Below are 21,433 nucleotides of genomic sequence, written 5' to 3'. Positions count from 1 at the left end.
TACATATGTATTTGTATATATGGCAAGAGAGATTGGGAGAGGGAGGAGAGAGGAGAACGAGATTGGGCAGAGAGCGGGAGAGAGGTGGATTATATATGTATATAATTATATATTATACATATACATTTGTATATAGGGCGAGCGAGATTGGGAGAAAGAGGAGAGAGAGGTGAATTGTATATGTATCTAGATTAAATAATTGTATATTATACATAAATGAGCATTTTCTGAAAATTCAATGACATATTTGATCATTATCCCTAAAATAAATAAGTCAGAACATATAAGCGGCCCCTTGAACTTGGACGTTTTTTCCGTTTAGACGCCTTAACAAGAGCCCTTTCCTATTGAATACTTAAACCACTTAAAAAGTGTATTTATCAAACACACGTGACTGACTTGTCACCTGTCATTTGAAGCACGCCTTTTGAGCGCGTGAAGTGAGAAAAAATAAGCTGTTGTGTCTGATTTGACATATGTAACGTTACAATTTCCCCCCTTTTATTTATCCACCCTAATTTTTTTTATTTCTAATCTCTTTCTTCTCCGTATCTATCTCACTATTGTTGCTTCTGGAGATCAACAAAAAATTTCTTCATTCATCTTCTTTATAGCGAATGAAGTGTCCAATTTGCCGATTTCAACTTCTTTTGTGGCAAATGTATTTTATCGATGTGGGGTCAATGCTGAATTGAAAACCTCATGGACACAACTTAATACATGACTTCGATTTTTTTGTTGCAAATACACAAAGGTAAGATTTTTTTGTTATTATTCAAATCTGGTTAAACAAATCGCTGTCAATCTGCTAATTATAGTTTAATTATTTTAATAATTGTGTAGAGAAGAGATGAATTTTTTTGATGGTGCGATGATGATCTACCGCCTCAAGCAAAAAAGATCATATGGGGCCTATTGAAAATAATCAAATCATATGAAACACAGAGGAAGCGGGTAACGAAAATCAGGATCATATGTGTTATTGCAATAGTGACTTTTGCTATATGACAATATTTGTGTTAGTAGGCTTCGAGTGATTGTATCAGTAGTCTTGTGTTTCTGTTGTACTGATGTTAGACTAACGAATGTAGCTAAGTCGTTCATTAGTCTATCATATTTTTCTTATTTATTCACCTCTATTGTATTGTCTTATTTCTATTCCTCTTATTCACCTCCAAACGACAATAAACATATTAAGTGAACAACACAACAATAAGCTCCAAACAAGCATGAATGATATAAAAAAAAATTCTTTGCATTTTCTTGCAAGAAAATCCACAGTTAAATCATTAGTTATAATTTACATCAAAAACATATTAAGCAGTCTCAGTATTGTTTCCTGCTTGCATTACAGATTCAAAATAAAACAACCCCCAAGAGTACATCAAAAACACCCAAGACACATTAAAGTGGTCACATCCATGTTTTTGTTTTCGTTGCACTAGACATTTGCAGATTCACCCCTTTTGGACTTGCGTTGTAATTGTGAAGTGGTGACAATATCTTTACCCTTCCATTTTAGTCCACGAGGCTTATAATCAATATCAATGTTTGTTGGTGCTGTACACTTGAAAACAACTGGAGTAACAACTCTTTTACATGTTGTATACAAGAAACTAAAATTAAGTGCCTATTATCAAAGTAAGTAGATTATAAATATTTAAATTGGTTATACACTCTTACATTTAATGTTTGTCTGCAACTTGTATCATCAATGTAGATGCCGAATCCCACAGTCTTAGGCCTTTTGTTTCTTCTTGTTGATGTTGATTTTCCTTCTCTTCCCATACCTCTTCCTGCTTGTTGCCCTTTTGTAACAGTTGAAGTATCATCACCTCCTCTCACCCTACCTTTTCCCCTGCATCTTCCAGCTTGTTGAACTCTTTCAACAGTTGAAGTATTATCACAAATAAAAGTTAATTGTTGGCCTAAGCTGACGTGTTGTGATGGTCTCTAGATTGGTGGTTGGCTAGAACCTACAGGTTTCCTTGAGGTTTGACTCTGACTTGAACTTGTAGGTTGCCTTGAGCTTTGAGGCTGATTTGAGCTAGCAGGCTGGCTTGACCTTCAAGGTCCAGGTTGGGTTGAGCTTTTAAGCTGACCCAATTCAGATGATTTAAGAGTGTAAATAAGATGAAGAAAAATTGTCATGCATTTTTATTTATTTAATTGAAGTAATCAAAGGTTGGCTTGAGTATTACCACATATTTGCAGGCTTAATTATTGTGGCCTTATTGATGACACTTGGAGCAAGTCATTTTTACACCTCTTCTAGATAACTCTTCATACTTCTTTCTTGGCTCATCCCTTGACTTTCATATGGATTTTGGTGGTCTGTCAGGCATTTGTTTTGGTTCAGGAGGCTCAATCACTATATCACTAATGTGAGACCACATTTTCATGTTAGGTATTGGCTGGATAAAGTAATTATAAGTCTTCATTAAAGTATCTTTTTTGTACCAATGTACAACATGATCTTCAGGGTCTTGGCCTGCATGCTGATATGCCAAAACAACATGTTGACATGGTATGCCTCTCAACTATCAGGTTCTACAAGTACATGTCCTTTTTTTATATCAACAATATACCTATAATGACCCTCTAAAATTTCATATCCAAATTGGCCATTGAACCTAACTTGACAATCTCTAGCATAATCTTTGTTTTCTTCAAGTACTAAACTAGCCATGAGATAAATTTCTGATATCTAAGTGTCGATAAATTTTTTCATCTCCACATTTCTATCCATTATCTTATGTCTAATCTCCTTTAACATGGTGATAATTGATTTATGCCTATCAACTAATATCGAAGAGTTAAATGTCTCACACATATTATTCTCAACAACATCAGATTTAGCATGCTCCTTAAAAGATGCTTTACATCATTTCTTTCTTTCATAATGTAACAAGTCCCCACAGATGTTCTTATTACCAAGTTTAGCGAGTTTGTCCATTTCATCTTGAAATTTTACCTCAAAACTTGATTTCACACATCTCCAGAATTGTTTTCTTATTTCTTCTCCTCTCCAGGTCTTCTGCCAATTGGACCAAGTGTGTCTAGCACACATCCTCTGCTCACAATCTGGAAGCAACTCCATTATGGCTGCTACAAGACCTTACATATCATAATAATTGAAATTTATGAGTAGTAATAATTAAATAAATAGGCGATGAGATCAAAATAAATAAAATTAACATTAAACTAACCTTTGCATATTAGACATGACAGTCAATCCACGTCTAATGCCTAAATTTAGATCTTGTATCAAGGAATTGATGAAGAAACTCCAACTGTGCTTTGTGCCCAAGCAATTGGAAACATTTGTTGATTTCCATTCCTACCAACTGCAACCAATAGTTCACCCTTGCAAGCACCCTTCAGAAAACATCCATCAAACCCAATGATTTTTCTGCATTCTTCCAACCAACCTCTCTTTAATGCATCAAAACAAATATAAAAGTAAACAAACAAAATTTTTCCTAGAGTAGATTCTCTGTCTGTCCTCACCCAACATGAACTACCAGGATTAGTTTATTTTATCATGTCTGCATAATCACACAACCTTGCAAACTCCATCTTCCAATCACCCATAAACTCCTTAAGAGTCATCAATTTTGTCCCATAACAAAAAGTTCTTCCAACATACAACCTGTCTCCTTCCTTACCAACTCTTGAATTTCCCACAACTTTATATGAGGTTGAGAAACAATTCTGCCCCTAAACTTATTTGCAATAAAGTTAGATGTACACAACTTGTTCTTGGTTGTGTAGGGCACTGATGAACATGATAGTAGTTCTTAACAATAAAGTCACCAGCGTCTTTGTCTAGACTAGCATACAACAACCATTTGCATTTCTTATGTTGACATTTAACTCTGACTCTATGTTTTTCATTAGGCCTCAATTTTAATTTGACTTTATATTCCTCAGCATACTCTGCTACAACCTTTCTAAATTCTATAGCATTTTCAAATACCATACCAAGCTCAAATATAACTACACAATCAGGATCAAATCTAACCTTTTTACTTTTTCTTCTAACTAGTAAATCAACACCTTTCACAGCTTCAAAATCTAATTCATCCCTACTATCATCACTATTCAGTTCTGAACTATCAATATATTGTTCATCTCCCCCCCAATCTTCCTACATACCTAGCAGTTTTGTTCCTTCCAATGTCTTCAGATCCGCTATCAACACCAGCGACTCCAATAATTATTTCCTCTATAGGAATTGGTTTTTTTCCCTGCAATTTGGTTCTTCTTTCATTTCTAAGATTTCTCAACTCTTCATCAATCTCTGAGTCATCTTCATCTGGAATAAAATACTCTTGTGAATAATTACTGCAATCCCAATCAGTTTCAACACCTTCAAGATCTGATGCATCATCTACATCAACTTCAACATTAATATTCTCAGATTGGGCAGCTTGTTGTAACTCTTCATCCACACCAACTTCAATATCAATATTCTCAGATAGAGCAGCTCTTTGTTGGTCCCTTCATCCACATTAATATTATGTGAGTTTTCTACCCAATTCTTATTAACACTTTCACCAGTTGTCGGCCCACAAAGATAACCTGTAGGGACCCCATCTTTAACAACCTCTATATCATCCACAACATGTTCAACATACAAGCCCAAAAAGTCACCATCACCTAGATCTTCTATAAGCTTTAGTAAACTGAAATCATTATGCACTAAGACAAAGTTATTGCGTGTAGGGTCTTTAAAATAAAATTCACCCACAGTAACATACCCCAGGTCTCTAGTATAAAAAAACAATTTCATTAAGGAAAAGTGGTCTTTATTGATACTTACATATTCCACTTCACTTTCCCCTATGTAAGTGAGACCTTCACCAGATGTGTCTTTCACAAATTTACCCCATGATGAAAACGAGTTAGTATAATAATATCCATAAGATTCCCTGGATTTTTAAAAAAAATAAAGCCGACAAATTACTGACAAAGAAACCCTAAAAAAATCAAACTTTATTCACATGCGTATAAAACATTTTCACAGTACTAACATACAAAAATAACCGCTACATTTAAAGGGAAAACTGCAACAATGGTCATGGAGATTCGAAAATGAACTTACCTCAAGATTTTGACAGCACAAGATCTACTAGCTTTCTCGAATTAGGCGTAGAACACGACAACAACATCTATTTTCTTCAATCGAGCACGCCGTAGAAAGAATACTAACAAAAATGATTGCAAGGTTTCCTTAGAGAGTCGACCACATTGAGTGGGAATCATAAATGAAATTTTAGGTTTTTTTCAAAATGAATTTTGGGGATTTTGGGGAATGACTGAGGGGTTGGGGTGTTTTACCACGTAGATTAGATTTTTTCACATAGGAGGTGTGTATGTCACGCGCTCCATCCTAAAATAAATGTCTCAAACGACAGGTGACAAGTCAGTCACGTGTGTTTGATAGATACACTTTTTAAGTGGTTTAAGTGTTCAATAGGAAGGGAGTCTTGTTAAGGTGTCTAAACGGCGAAAGCGTGTAAATTCAAGTAACCGCTTTTGTGTTTAGTCTATAAATAAATATTTTTATGGCTAAACAAGTTGCTAAGAATTTAAGATGGATAAAGTCATTAAGAGGATGCAAAATGACGAAAATGGTAAAACGTCAGAAACTAATTACTATTTGAAATAATAATAATAATAATAATAATAATAATAATAATAATGATAATGATCTTTATATATATATATAAGTGTATCTACTGTTTAACTAATGCGTAAATCTGGAAATAAATGTATAAAATTAGCAGTAACAAATTACGGATAGTTTGTGAAATTATAATCATTCGACTCATTTCCCTATCTTAATTGATCTCTACTTTTTATTCCGGATCTGACATTGATGAGCTGATCTTGTTTTGTTGTACATGAAAGACTACAATTAATACCTTTGAGTTTAAGATTTCAGACATTGCAACTTCATGTTTATACACTGAGACGTCTCACTACGCCTTTCCTAAAATTGGGATTCATTCCCTTTTCTGGAAAGGCACACACTTATCTTTACTTTCTTGATTCTTGATTCTTGTCGCCTTCAACCAAAGATTTGTCAAAATTCCTATTATCATTGCAACAACCATAGATCTCCAATCAGGTACACCTTTCCAACTAAAGAATGTGTTTTGTTTTCATTGCACTATAGGATGTTTCAGTGCACATATTCTGTTTGTAGATTGTTCCCAAAGAAAACAGAATCCAACTTCCATTTTTCACTTCTTGGGTGAAAGATCTATGTACTGAGCGTTACATCTTGTGTAATTTGGTAGGTGGGTTATTGAACCGATCAAGATGAAGTGGATGGGCGGTAGCGTGAGCCAAAACATGCAAGGCTGCAGAGCGAAATTTAGAGTGATTGCATTGGTTCTACTTGCTATATCTATAGGTTTAGCTGGTCTTTATAGCATGCTAAAACCCATATCTAATGGATGTACCATGACATACATGTATCCTACTTATATCCCTGTACCTACACCGAAAAATCTGTCGTCCATGAAGTATGGATTACATCTATACCATGAAGGATGGAGAAAGATTAATTTCAGCGATCATCTTAAGACACTTAGTGGAGTTCCTGTTCTTTTTATCCCTGGCAATGGTGGAAGCTACAAACAGGCAAGTTTCTTAACTATGTCCTCAAATCTTTCGTAACAGAATTGCCATCATATGTCTCTTCAATTTTCTCAAATCTTCCATCTATGAATGTATTAATGCATGACTAATTCCAATTAGATGGAACGAGGTACCACATGTGTGCGTGCATTTAGTCATGACAGATGAGCAGATACAGAACTTAAGATGTTGCTGACTGCACAGAGAAACAGTCTTATATCCTTGAAACTGTTCTCTATATTCTTTGGTACCCTGAAAGCATAACACAAGTTCCCTCTGGTTAATTTATGCTAAAACTATTTGCTTGCTCTGTGACTGCATTAAATTAAACTGTCAGAGGTAGTAATTAATGAAGAGTAAGTAAATGGTATTTATGTGTGAACCAATTAAATATTCTTGGCTTACGTAGAATGGTACGATTAAAAGATTGAAATGGTGGAAATAACCTTTAAGTTCTGGATCTTCCCTTTCTGTAGGGGGCTTACATCAATCAATTGATTCTAAGATAAGCACCGAAAGTGCTTAATAGCCAAAATCAAGGCCGTGTTTCTACTTCTAAGCACTTCTGGTTTGACCAACTTTTATACTATTTTTTGTTTTTGATTATCAAGTTATTTCTTTTTTTGGTTTGACCTACATTACCTAATAGTGTTTGTTATTCTGGAATTACACTTTTCGAAACAAAGCCCCTAACCAGCTGTTTGTTCATTTCCGCCTTTCATTTTTCTCTCAACTGTGCTTACTTCCTAGCCATTTTTCATCTGTCACTCCAGTTATGATGAAATAATTTATATTTATTCAAATAGTTTAATCTAATCAATTTAAAACTTAATAGTGAATTGAGGCATAAATTAGTTTGTATTTGAATCAGTTTGAAATTAAGAATCTTGCAATAATCAACTTCTTTCAAGCGTGAGGCATTGAAGTTGTTTTAACCGAAAAAGTGTTTGATACCAAACATATCAGCGACTTACCATCAGTTTTCAGCACTTCTACCAAAAACCGTTTCTGCATATTAATACCAACTTCAGCACTTATATGTGCTTTTTTAACACTTGACAAAGGGGTTCCAAACCAAGAGCTTTTCAAGGAGTGTATTTTGGAAATCGGGTTGCTTCAATCAGACAAGTTGCTGTTCTTCTACCCATTTTAGACAAACCTGATTCAGAATCATCTCTTTTACGGATGTTATAAAAAAAGTTTACTTGCTGTGACAACTGTTGATTGATAGACTTATTCTAGAGAAGGTGGCGTGGAGGTTGCACTCTTCCTTTTAGCTAGAGATTATTTATTAACTGCTTGTTATGTGAAGGTATGTGCATCATAATATGAGTGCAAGACATGTTACTGAAATTATTGTTCTTGTTTGTTCCTAATCCTTTTCAAATGCTTTTACAGGTGAGATCTGTGGCTGCAGAATCTGATAGAGCTTATCAAGGAGGTCCTCTTGAGCACAGCTTTTACCAAGAAGCCTCTCTAACTCTCGGAGAGGGAGTAGATTTTGATGTCACCAGCACTCCTTTACCCTATCAATACACATCCATGCTTGACTGGTTTGCTGTGGATCTTGAAGGTGAACATTCTGCAATGGATGGTCGAATTCTTGAAGAACACACAGATTATGTTGTATATGCCATTCACAGGGTATAAAGTTTCTTACTCAAGAAAAAATATCTCTTTTTTGACATTTGACTGATGCAACGTGATGTCAATCTTTATTGCGTAATTCCATAGCTAGTCCAATATACATAGAGATGAATACATGATGTTTTCCGGGAAAAGGGAGAAGGTAAAAAGTAAAAATTTCAAGTTGATATGGTTCACCTTAAAAAATTCGTTGACAATAGACTGGACCATTTGATGTTATGACAGTGAAAAACTTCTAGAACTTCTTAAAGGATATCTGCAAGTGAGAGGGTTCTGGTACTCCAGTCTTACAGCAAGTAGGGGCTTATGTTACACATAGACCGCCAGAGAGTAAGGCAAGACATCAAGAAGAATTTCAAGTGATGGAGTGCTTTATTTGAGTTTATTCTTTATCAATTCGAAGTTTAAAACTCGCTCACTTGATTTAATTTTGCCAACTTTCAGAAAGCATTTAACATTTTCTACTCTTTTTGGATCTAATCCAGACCTGTCATATGCATGGTTAAAAGAAATGGGTAGGCCAGGTGCACAAAGCATCCTACGTTAGCAGGGTCCGTGGTGGGCTGCACCCCAAGGGGTTTGATGTAGACAACCTACCGTATCATATGCATGGTTATTGTCATTAAATAAGTTTGTCTCCGTGGTGGGCTACACCCCAAGGGGTTTGATGTAGACAACCTACCCTATCATATGCATGGTTATACTGCTCTACATTTTATATTCCTCTCTTCTTCCTTCCCCTCCACTCTCTTCGTCTTATTTTATGTGATGTAATTTTCATGTCTGTGTTTCTATTTACATCTTCCTACTCTTAGATATTGGATCATTATAAAGAGTCCCACGATGCACGAGTTAAGGAAGGTGCTGCTGTGTCTAGGAGTCCTCCGAGAAGTGTGATATTGGTTGGTCATTCCATGGGTGGTTTTGTTGCTAGAGCTGCGATTGTCCACCCAGATTTAAGGAAATCTGCTGTTGAAACTGTTCTGACACTTTCGTCTCCACACCAGTAAGTTGCTCTACTCCTGGAAGCTATTATGTGGTTACAGTAATGCTATAAAATAACTATCACTTTTTGGTGCCTTTCCCAGGTCGCCTCCTCTGGCTCTGCAGCCATCACTTGGTCAGTATTATGCACGAGTAAATCACGAATGGAGGAAAGGATACGAGGTCCAAACTTCTCGTTCAGGGCATCATCTGTCTGATCCACTACTCTCTCATGTTGTTGTTGTCTCCATTTCTGGTGGTTATCATGATTACCAGGTACTTATTCTATTTGCTTTTACATGTTCAAAGTTGAAAATCTGAATTATAGTTGACAACCAAAAATGTAAGCCTTATAATTGGTATCATTTCTTTTCATTCTTTCCTTTCCAGTAGGAATCTTCAACTCTCCGATCCAATCAAATTATCTTCTTCAAGTGAATGATTGTTTGTTACTTTTAGAGGAAACTGGATAAACATAATATACTTACGTTTCATGGGTTTTATTATTTTCCTTTTTTATCTCAATTTTTTTTATGTTCATGGTTACTTAGTAACTGTCGTGCTGTTTCTGTTAAATGCACTGCTCTATTAGCTAAAAGAGGGAAGTAGCTCTAAAACTTATTCTTTCTCCATCTTGCGTAGATTCTTAATCTTTTGAAGGATTCTGGGTTTGCCTACTTTATCCTTTGCCTTGGTCTCTATATAACTGTAAAAGTATACTTTATTTCAATGGTCAGGCCCTTATATAATGTTTAGTATACTTTATTTCAATCGTCAGGCTCTTATATTATGATTTGAGTATACTTTGTTTCAATCTTGAGGTTCTTATATAATGATTCAAGTGTACTTTATTAAAAGGCGAAATGGTCTGGTGAACCCTTATACTTGTATCGGTTTATATTCTGGACCCTCCTACTTAATCTTTTGTCAACTGAATCCTTAGACTCAATTAAAACGAGACTTTCAAGCCCCTCCAACCATATGTGTAGCTCACTCTCTTTTACATAAATGACATATCATATCCACGTCAATTATATATTTGCCATGTCATATGCCACATCAAATATTATAAACAAAAATGTTAAATAATAAATTTTTTATTTAAAAAATAAAATAAAATAGTTACATTTCTCAACTTTCATTCACTTCCACAACCACCATTAGAGATCTTTCACCACCATCTTCATTTCTTTAATCCTTTCTTCTTCGAAAATGGCGCCACAAGGACACCGAAATTCGTATTATTTCAGAAGAAAAAGGAGTTCTGAACCTCTGTTTTTTTGCAATGCATCAACAAATTACTACTCCCAAATCAATAACAATTTAGTATCCATTTTCTTAGAAAAATGTCAGTAAAACAAAGTACTAGCATTGATTGTCGATCGCAACAGAGTACTAGTATTGATTCCATCACAAAAGAAAAAAAGTTTAGTAGACATCAACATGTAAAGAAGAGAATCCAGATCTAATCCTCTACAGCTGAACTTCTTAATCATTTTCTTCCTTGGTTGTTGTTTGCAACATCGACCAACTTCAACTTTCGCCATGGATTGGGAACGGACTAGGACTTAAGAGAGTGACAACGGCTAGGGTTTTGAGGACGATGGGTTAGGGACGATGACGGAAGGAGGCTGAAGCTTTAATTTGTTTTTGCTTTTTATGTTTATTATTTAATCAATTTTCCAGAACAAATTTATTACTCTCACTCTCTTTTTAAAGCGTTTGACACCACACTCTATATTGAGTTGGCAAAAATTGCCACATAAGTTCGGCCAATGGTCAGAAGGTTTTAAAAGTTCCATTTTAATCGAGTTTAAGGGCTCAGTTGACAAAAGATTAAATATAAGGGTGTGAAATACAAACGCATACAAGTATAAGGGTCCATCAGACCATTTCGCTTATTAAAATGGGCCACATTTTATCCCCTGCTGCTGTCCGTGTACTTTGTTCTTTGGCTGTTGTTCTTTCTCTTGCCTCACCAGTTCCCTTCATGTGAACAGTTATGCTTTGCTTCACTAAATATGTAGCATTAGCTTCTATAACTTTTCATTTTAGGTCCGATCAAATTTACAATCACTTGATGGTATTGTGCCTCCTACCCATGGCTTTATGATTAGTAGCACAAGCATGAAAAATGTGTGGTTGTCAATGGAGCACCAGGTTATCTTGTGGTGTAATCAGCTTGTTGTCCAAGTAAGTCAATTTTTTCCTGAGAATCTCCAGTTAAATTTGTAGCCAAATAGCTCTGAATTTCATATATCAACTTTTTCAGGTATCACATACTCTTCTTAGTCTGGTAGACCAGGGGACTGGACAACCTATATCTGATGTTCGAAAAAGGCTGGCAATCTTCACAAAAATGCTTCATAGTGGGATACCTCCAAATTTTAATTGGTTAAAGCAGTCACAGCTGCCTCATATACCAATTGAAGATGGAGAAGCTAAATCTGGTATTTTCACTCCTCAACTCTCTGTATTAAAGTGATGATCCTTATATAGTGTTAAAAGTATACGGAAATGCATTTTCATGCTAACTGTGTTCTTGTATATGGCACCAATTTGGTGTGCTGAAAGGTGAATTGTGGTGCAGGATCTCAAGCACATAGAGTGTATTCTTGCCCTAATAACATCCATTGGAGTGATGATGCACTTGAAAGAGATTTATACATCGAGACAACCACAGTTACAGTTTTAGCGATGGACGGGAGAAGGCGGTGGTTGGACATTGAGAAGTTGGTCAGCTTCCTTTATTTTTTATAAAAAGTTACATTGTAGATATCTTTCATAGCGTGCTTGCTTGCTTTGCTTTTGTCCTCCTATTTTCAAGAAACAAATGTTTGCACTCTTCTGCGAATAAGGTCTTTGCTTTAAGTTTGAATACCAGTTACCTAGAATGTGTAAATGCTATTTTTCCAGCTTATAACTTATCTTACTTGCATATGCAGGGGTCTAACGGCAAAAACCATTTTGTTTTTGTCACAAATCTTTCTCCATGTTCCGGTGTACGACTGCACCTTTGGCCTGAGAAAGGAACTGAAGTTTCCACTTTACCGATCAATAAACGGGTTTTAGAAGTTACATCAAAGATGGTGCAAATTCCATCTGGACCAGCTCCGAGGCAGGTACTTAGTCGTGTGCACTGTCTGCCGAATGTTCTAAAATAAGATGTTATATGAGCTAGTTTGATTTAAATTCTTCTTAAAGGTGCTGTTTTTGCAATAGGTTGAACCAGGTACTCAGACTGAGCAGGCACCTCCCTCTGCTGTATTTTGGTTGCACCCAGAGGATATGCGTGGTTTCAGATATCTGACCATCTCAGTGGCACCTCGCATGGTACTTGTTCACAGGGTTCTCAAATTTGCTTTAGCTTCTTTTTAGTCATGATACCTGGTTTCTTGGGAGTTCTTTGTAATAGTTCGTATGTGTTAGTGTAATTACCCATTAAATCTTTTATAATACGAGGTAGGACTTTAGTTTCTATACTTAATCAATAAAAGATAAAAGATCTCTGGGAAGGAACTTTTCTTTCTCAATGTGTTTTAAATAGAAAATCAAATCTTTCTTCTGCCTTTGATGGTAGAGTGGCCGATAGATCCTCATTGCTGTACTTCATATATATTCATGAGCTTTTCTAGTGCCACAAAGCAAATTTGGTCTTGGAATAGAATTTCAGATGGAAACTTCTGCTTCTCTTCGTGTTGAGTATTATATGTGGTTAGATCCTGGCTTTTCATCTCATGATGACTTTATGATTTTCAGGCTGTTTCAGGAAGACCTCCACCAGCCACTTCCATGGGAGTTGGGCAATTTTTTAAACCAGCAGACGGAGAAACAGCCTTATCTTCTGGGTCGTTGATTCGGTCTATGTTTTCTTTACAGGTTTGTGGTGGGTGGAGCTTACTTAACTAGAGAGGATGAAAAAAAGTTTGAGCTATATATACCTTTTAATACATTATTTTTCGGTTCAAATTTGCAGGAGATGACGTTGAATGAGGATCATCCTCTTGCACTCAATCTGTCTTTCTCTGTTAGCTTGGGTCTCATGCCTGTGACGTTATCTGTCAAAACAACTGGTTGTGGAATAAGAAAGTCAGAGTTCACTGCTGATGAAACTGGAGAGATGGAAATTGACAGTAAGGGTTTCTCCTATTTAACAAATAAGGCATCTTGTACTGTTTCTATTAATTAGTAAAGAGTTTCGTACTTTTTTACTTGTTATTGTGTTACTTGCCAACATCTTTCACCAATCCCTCCAAATTTTATAAATCTTGGTGGAATTGATGTTTGAGGAATTTCTTGGAGGGAATTTGAAGTGTTACTTCCATATCCCTTTTGCTAAGTAAATGCAATACAAATTTAAGAAGCTTTATGTTTACTCACCTTCCTTTAACTGCTATTCAATCTGCCCCATCAAAGGGATCTTTAGATAGAAGTAGTTGTATAAAAACAATAACTGGTAAATCACATGTATCATGCACACCTTCAACTTGCCACCTTTGTATGTAACTGCAGAAAATGTAACCAAGTAAAAAGTAACTTCTTTAGTTCATTCAGCTGAGTATTAATCTTACCAGATAAATGTTCCATATATAAGATTGAATGTCGCAGTTTTTGTTATTTATTTGTGGTGCTAATGTAACTTATTCTTTTGGATGTAGGGCTGTGTAAACTTCGCTGTTTCCCTCCTGTAGCAATTGCTTGGGATTTCACGTCTGGTCTTCATATTTTTCCTAATCTGTTCTCAGAAACAATTCTTGTGGATTCCTCTCCAGCACTCTGGACTTCCAGCCTAGGGTCAGAAAAGACCAACGTTATATTGCTGGTATAATAACAGACCCCTTAGTTTCTCGTTCGGTTAGAAAGTTGAAAAACTGCTGCTCTGTTTCTTTAGCTCTTACATGACTTTGTTTTCCCTCTTATGTGCAGATTGATCCACATTGTTCGTACAAAACAAGTATTGGTGTTAATGTAACCTCTGCAGCTAAAAGATTTTCGCTTTTATATTTCCCACAGGTGAATGCAGTTTTAAACCAATCTTATATCTCAAAGTTTTGTATACCATGCAGTCTGAGACTTTGCTTTCATGTGTATATTTCTTACATTTCACTCATAGGTTAGCATCAAACCGTTATAGGATACTGATGGTGGCACAGAATCTCCCATTTGATTTTGATTCCCAACTATTAAAATATTTCATGTTATTGATATTCTTCCATGTTCCATTCAGTTGGGATACATTCTACCATTATACCTCAGAACACCAGTCTTCATCACTTCACAATTCTTGCTGTCTGAGCTATATATAACTCCTTATATTAAGAAGTCCACATCGGTAGAGGGATGGGAATTTGGTCTTCCTTATATGGACTTGGACAAACCTCCCCTCATGAGCTAGCTTTTGGGGTTGGGTTAGGCCCAAGTGTCATATCTTTACACCTTATCAAGCCTACTTTTAGTGAATACCTTCATGCGAGAGTTACTGATGAAATGATTGGTACACCTTTTGCAAGTTTCAAGGTTTCAGATTTAGATTGTCAAGTTGTGACATGACCTTTCCTTATCAATCTAATATTTACCTGTGACATCCAGTGATAAATTTAATACTCACTCCACTGCAAATCATTTTTGTGGTACTCACTCTCAATACAATTAAATGGCTGGAGGTGCAATATACTTGAAAGAACTAATTTGCATACTTATAATGCCAAACTTGGAAAAGGAAACCACAGAATTCCGTACACACTACTAAGAAATGAATTCCCTTGTTTCCTTCATAATAAAGTTTGTTACAGTTATTTTCTTAGTCGAGGCCCAATTCAGTTGATGTCTAAGCAAGCTGCAAGCAAGTTGTTATGAAACATGTAAAGCTTCACAGAGTTTAGGATGCCTTCGATTTCTCATTCAAGAGTGATTTGTTTTCTGATCTCTTAAGGATTTTGTTGCATTCTAATTCCTTTATGAAGAAAGAATGAAGTCTGGTATTGTTGTAGGACCGGTTATTAAAAAAAAACTATTTTAGTAGGATCCTTCATCAAGCCTCACTGCCAAGCATGTAGCAAAAAACTTATTCTGAGTGAGTAAATGGAATAGAGTCATATATTCCTTTTCTTTGTATAATAAAGTTATACAAAAAATATATGAAGTTATATGATCAAAAATTATTCCTTTTCTTTGTATAATAAAGTTATATGATCATCAGAAGTCTGGTCCATGCATGTATCCGGACTAACAACAACTACACCTCAATCCTAAACAACTTGGGGTCGGCTATGTGAATTCTCAACTATTACATTTACGTTCAACTCATGTCATCATCATACAAATAAAAACAAAAACAAATTAATTATATATAAATGATAGTGATAATAGTAATAATATTTGAAACTCTCTAACAAGAATCCTTTAACCCATTAGTAGATATCGCCTAGATATTTTTCTTCCATTGTGCCCTATATTTTGTAGTAAAGTCTGTATTGATCCAAGAATTCTTAGGTCTTTTGAGACAACATCCTTCAATGTGATTTTAGGTCAACCTCATCCCCTTTTTTACACCATCTCTCACCATGGCTTCACACCTATGGATTGGTCCATCTGTAGGTCTATGCAGGACATGACCAAACCACCTCAAGCGACCTTGTTTTATTTTATCCTCAATCCGTGCTACTTGCACCTTCTGACAAATATGGTCAATTATAATCTTATTTAATCTTGTATGATCACACATCCATCTTAGCATCCACATCTCTGCAATAGTCAACTTGTGGATATGTTTGACTTTAGTGACCCAACATTTACTACCATATCCTTCTAGCACATAACACCCAGTAGCAGTTCTCCTGTTCAACCATTCAGTTTCGATTCGAGAAATTACATCTTCATGTATCAGTCCATTCGTTGAAACAACAAGCCTAAATATCTAAGTTGGTTGCATGTTTCCTTACTGATATATCATATATCAAAATATCATCAATGGTTCAATAGTTCTGTGTCCGTACTTTTGTACTGAATCAGGTTTGTTCTTTTGTTCAATGGCTGTAGTTCTTATAATTGGTGCTGATCTTTTTACCATGCTCCTTGGTGTAGGTATTGCTTTTTTCTTCATTTTCTGATTATTGGGTTCATTGTTATTTGCTGTCATGGACCTGTGCAGATTACTGGTTTTGCAATTGCTGTTGTCTTTTTTGCTTTAATGCGGCAAGCACGACAATGGGAGCTTGACCTGCCTATACCTTCACTCCTTACAGCAGTTGAATCAAATTTGCGGATGCCATTGCCCTTTCTATGTTTGGCCCTGCTACCTATCTTATTTGCTCTTGTACTTTCCTGCCTCATTTCTCTACCTCTTCCTCCAGCCATAAGTTTCATCTCTGTCTCAACAATCTGTTACTTATGTGCAAATGGAGTGGTGGCTGTGCTGATATCAGCCTCCCAGTTGTTGTTCTACGTTAGTGCATCTTTACATGTATTCATCAAGAAACGGTTAGTTTACTCTCTCTTGAATATATCTACCACATTTATGTTACGTAAGATTTTCATACAAGTGACTGATATCATTTATTAGTCAATTTACGGACCAAAGTTGCATGTGCTGGTGAAATTCAGTCTTAATCTCAAGAGAAATTTCTAGTCCCCCTACTTCCCAACTGTCCATAAACAATTAAAATACTCTCACTCAAGGAGTGCGCTGCAGACCTAAATAAATTAATAAAAGTGACTACTCTATAACAGTGTTAAGGTTTTTCTTAAGGTACCACATAATTTAACAGAAACCGTTATGGCAAGAAATTCATTACCAACTGAGCTAATGGTAATATAATCTTTTGCAGGTCGCAAACACGGGAACATAACTTTTCTCCTCTTTTCACTGCCTTCCTGTCATCCAAGGTTAGTTTAATTGTGGCATTGTAGCTTGCAAAAGCATAAGTTTGTAAAAGGCTGGATTTGTACATATATTTCGGAACTGAAATTGAATGCATCTTTTGTTCCTGGTCCTCTAATCTTAGTAAATGTCGAAATTGAATGCATCTTGCATTCCTTGTTCTCTTAATAAAAAAATTTTACTTATTGAAACAGGTAGTCAGGATCGTGAGATTCAATCCATTGTTTGATATGACACTTGTCTCTTTGACCCTAATGTGCTTCGCTCATCCAGCATTGGGTCTTCTTTTGCTGGTCATTTCTCATGCTGTGTGCTCCCACAATTCCCTGTCCAGGTACATCCCTAACTAGTACCCTTTCTCCACTCTTCTGTAGTAGTCTTATGCTGTATATTAGAATTGAGGGCCATCACATGACCATTGATTGATAGTGTGTGATTCCTAGCCGAATTCTGACCATTCCGAACTTCTGAATAGATTAAACATTTGACATTTGATATTTAGTTTTTGGCTCTGCTGATATTTGATATTTTGTTATGACAAATGTAGTCTAAAACCAATTTTTCTCGTCTGTAAACAGTTTTTTGATGGCTTCATTTCACAGCCGTACCCAGACTAAGGAGTTCATAGAATCTGGGAACAGACGTCAGAGTGGATCGAAGCAGTCCATACCCGAGCATGATGGTGAAATCAACACGCATGTTCCTCAGAAGGAGAGTAATTCCAGTAGTCTGGACTCAGTAAAAAGCTATGGTGACACCCAATTAGAGATCTTCAATCATCGGCATGGCTTGCTTGTATTACACTTGCTTGCAATGCTGATGTTTGTCCCTTCATTTATTGCGTGGATCCAGGTATTCCTTTTCTTTCTTTAGGACCAAGAGGATTTCACTGCCTTGTGTTCATATTTTGGAATCTCGCTTACTTTGCACTGATAAATTGATAGAGCAAATGCTCTCAATAGTCTTCTTAATGAAATAATATTTGGGTTTTTGTGGACATTGTTGATTGCTCGAAATAATTAAAAGTAGCATTAACATTATTCTTTTTTGGTATATGTTTGCACACAGAGAATGGGGATCGGTCATAGCTTGCCGTGGTTCTTGGATTCTATACTTTGCATAGGTGTTTTGCTGCATGGTGTATGTGACTCAAAGCCAGAGTTCAACTTCTTCTTCTTCTTTCCTTTTCCGGTCATCCAAAGATTGGAGATAAACCTGAGCTTTGGCTATCTTCTTGCTGGATACTTTTCCTATATTTGTGGCTTAGCCTTGGCTCCTTACATAACATTTTATCCCATGGCCGCCATTGGGTTTATATCATGTGCTTTTAGGATCATAGAGAAGAGAAGTAGGGAAAAGGGGGAAATGTACCATCACCGTAGGAAACACTCTCATAAACACTAAAGTGAAAATACTCCCACTATACGATAGTGCCACATTCAGAATGGTTCTGCAATAGATGTTCTAGTTGACATGCCTCAATTTGTTTGATGTGTAATTTTCATTTTCAGAGGAGTAGAATATCAGCTTGTGTATGGCTTTAATTCTACAAGTGATTCAATCATTATATTTGTCGCAAAAATTTGTTTATGGTCTTTCAACTTAAACCTGTGGATTATTTACAATGTGAATGAATCACTAATTGGCCTGAGGATAGATAAAAATGATTGTTCATAGCGAGTGTCGTTTTTCTTTTTCGTCTAACTTGGTCTTTTAATACTAAAAGAAGAAGAGCAAGAATATTTTTCCACAAGATAGAAAGGCCCTTTTATAATATATTTTCGGCAACAAGTACCGTAAGGAATAAAAAATAATTTTTCATTTGAAAGAAATCCAAGAGAAACAAGATTATAAGCAAGGGTGTATTGGTAAATGAAAATAAAAAGAAGAGCACAAGCATACTGCATGTACCATAACACACTTGATCGGTGCCAATATAGCCGTTACTCCACACCAAAATCAAAAGAAATATGACCGTTACTTAAAACCCTAGTCTTCATCACTCGTCACAAGAGAGAGAGAGAGAGAATAAGGATGGTGACCGATGGAGATGATAAAGTCGAAGGGTTGCTGAGCCCCAAGTTCCGGTCGGTGGCAGCTATGGCTGGTTGGGATGAAGAGGCTCTTCTCATGGCCAGTCTTGTTGTCGAAGACACACCTGATCGCCTTTCTAAGCAAAAGAAACGTTCTGATTTGCTGCATTTCAAGACTCCCCCAACAAATTCTAGAAGGTACTTGCACCATTTTTTTTAGATTTTAAATAAGAAGCGAATTCAGGAATTAAAATCAAATCAATTAATCAGATAGATCATCTCTATTTTATCCGATTGGATTATCAGTCGTTCTTCTTTTTGTTTGGATTATTGGGAAATGCATAAATTTGTCATCTTTTCAGGAAAAGAAGGGCTCAGAAAAGGAGCCCTGCGTCCATAACTGCAACTGTTCTTGATCTGGAAGACCAAGACACTGCAAAGCAAGGTAAATCATGATTTTCAAGAAGAGTTTGTGTTATGAATAATGGATTGTGTCCTGATGTTAATGTTCTGCAGAAAGCGAGAAAAAGGAGGCAGAATTGAAATTAGACGAGAAAGGAGATGAGGCATTGGAAGAACAGGGTTGTTCTGTTGCTACATCTTCTACTAAGAAGATAGAACCAAAATCCATTGAGAAAGCAGACACGAAAGAAGCTGAAGCATCAGAGGAACAGGGGTGTTCTGTTTCTTCTTCTTCTGCAGCATTTCCCTCCATTGATCTACTTCGTGAAGAGCTTTCTTGTGCTGTAAGTGTTGTAAATCCGTTCTTGAACCTTGGTGCCCCTACCTGTTTATCAATTGAGGGTGTCTTTTTTTCTATTTTCCTATTTTATTGTAGTATAAACATGATTTCTTTGAATTTGCAGATTTGTTTGGAGATCTGTTTTGAACCGAGTACCACTCCTTGTGGTCACAGGTACGATCTCAATGGCATCCTCATCAACTTATATTCATAAATCAATACATATAGGCATTTTCAGTAACTGACTCTGACAAATTTGGTAAAAATCATATCTGTAGTTTTTGTAAGAAGTGTTTGCGATCTGCTGCTGATAAATGTGGAAAGAAATGTCCCAAGTGCAGGCAGCTTATCAGGTACTGTTAGGATGCTATTTCATTTCAGTTATATCCCTATTTCATTTGATATTTTTCATTTCCTGTGAGCCAAGTTGGCTGATCTTTGAAGCTAATTGGATTATAGATCAACCCAATGTTTTTCAAAAACTACATGAATAGTACTAAGTTGCAAAGTTCACATTATCAAAGTTTACATAGTTTGAGTCCTGAAAAAGAAATGTCACATAAACCAACTCAGATAGAGTATTAAATAAGCTTGAAAAGGATTTATCATGGTTCTATTGTTTCAAGTATGACGTATTCCTATTAAACTTGACTTCTTTGCAGCAATGGTAGATCATGCACTGTAAATACAGTACTTTGGAATACAATTCAACTGTTGTTTCCCAAAGAAGTAGAAACAAGAAAAGCAGCTGCTGATTTGAGTAGTAGAGAAGCTAAACGTCAAAGTCCAGTAAGAGCTGTTGCTACTCATTCTAACAGCAGAACGACAAGAGTCCTGCTACTTAACAGTCCAGAATCTGGTCCTAGTAGTCAAGAAAGAAGGAATTCTCGCGCCATGAGAAGACAAAGTGCCCGAGCTTCTGCAATGCCAAGCAGAAATCGAGACATTAGCTCGAGGAGGGAGTTACCAAGTCAGGATGGGGATGCTGCATTGGCGCTAAGAATGCAGAGAGAGGAGTTCATGGAATCCTTCAGGACAAGAAGTTCTGCTGATGAGCAGTACAGGAGCTCTCTTGCTCTAGCCAGAGCAAATTTGAGGGCCATGGCATCAAGAGCCATTAACATTCGTGTTAGAGGAGGTCGTGGCTCATAAATTGTTTTACGTTGCACTTGGAATTGTGTCGTCTTACATTACGAAACTTATATATATATGTTTTTGTTGAAAAACTAAAAGGTCCTTGAACTCCCTCATGAAATGTTCTTATATCAAATCCATAGCTAGTTGTAATGTTCTTTATATCAAATACATCTTTTGCTTTGTTATTTACTCTCTTTCAAATTCGGATCACATGAATGAATGATTTCTCTTGTCCACGCAAGCAAGATGCTGATCAAGTCAAAGAATCAATAATGATGAGATAATGAAGCAATTTCACTTACATTGATGGTGATATATAATATTAGCAGAGAGAGAATAAGATAATACTATAATAATCTG

At 36.1% G+C, this 21,433-nt stretch overlaps 2 protein-coding genes and 1 long non-coding RNA gene across 4 annotated transcripts; 2 read left to right on the top strand and 1 right to left on the bottom strand.

Moving 5' to 3' along the window:
- Nucleotides 1-2,813: 2,813 nt before the first annotated feature.
- On the bottom strand, nt 2,814-4,459 carry LOC138341906 (uncharacterized). Its single transcript, XR_011215008.1, has 2 exons — nt 3,210-4,459; nt 2,814-3,117 (listed from the first exon to the last, which is right to left on the bottom strand). It is a non-coding gene; the product is annotated as an uncharacterized lncRNA (long non-coding RNA).
- A 1,249-nt stretch (nt 4,460-5,708) lies between these two features.
- LOC101251529 (uncharacterized) lies at nt 5,709-18,743 on the top strand. 2 transcript variants are annotated; one of them, XM_010317642.4, is made up of 19 exons: nt 5,709-6,136; nt 6,309-6,654; nt 8,050-8,295; nt 9,114-9,304; nt 9,387-9,558; nt 11,338-11,475; nt 11,555-11,732; nt 11,873-12,018; nt 12,228-12,404; nt 12,505-12,615; nt 13,042-13,161; nt 13,259-13,415; nt 13,941-14,104; nt 14,209-14,295; nt 16,433-16,761; nt 17,109-17,166; nt 17,356-17,495; nt 17,740-18,013; nt 18,230-18,743. In XM_010317642.4, exons 2-19 carry the CDS (start codon nt 6,331-6,333, stop codon nt 18,563-18,565), a joined length of 3,348 nt encoding a protein of 1,115 aa, XP_010315944.1. In that variant the 5' UTR covers nt 5,709-6,136; nt 6,309-6,330; the 3' UTR covers nt 18,566-18,743. The 2 variants fall into 2 exon arrangements, with proteins under 2 accessions (XP_010315944.1, XP_004231810.1); XM_004231762.5 differs by having other exon boundaries at nt 5,751-6,136; nt 17,764-18,013.
- A 319-nt stretch (nt 18,744-19,062) lies between these two features.
- Nucleotides 19,063-21,258, top strand: LOC101252035 (putative E3 ubiquitin-protein ligase RING1a). The gene is made up of 6 exons (XM_004231764.5): nt 19,063-19,392; nt 19,557-19,639; nt 19,711-19,940; nt 20,061-20,110; nt 20,215-20,289; nt 20,599-21,258. The coding sequence occupies exons 1-6, from the start codon at nt 19,196-19,198 to the stop codon at nt 21,086-21,088; spliced, it is 1,125 nt and encodes a 374-aa protein (XP_004231812.1). The 5' UTR covers nt 19,063-19,195; the 3' UTR covers nt 21,089-21,258.
- The last annotated feature ends 175 nt before the right edge of the window (nt 21,259-21,433 follow it).

This window comes from Solanum lycopersicum, chromosome 2 (assembly GCF_036512215.1).
Source record: "Solanum lycopersicum chromosome 2, SLM_r2.1".
Lineage (NCBI taxonomy): Eukaryota > Viridiplantae > Streptophyta > Magnoliopsida > Solanales > Solanaceae > Solanum > Solanum lycopersicum.
Note: the sequence above shows the minus strand (reverse complement) of the source record. Positions and strands in the feature narration are given on the sequence as shown.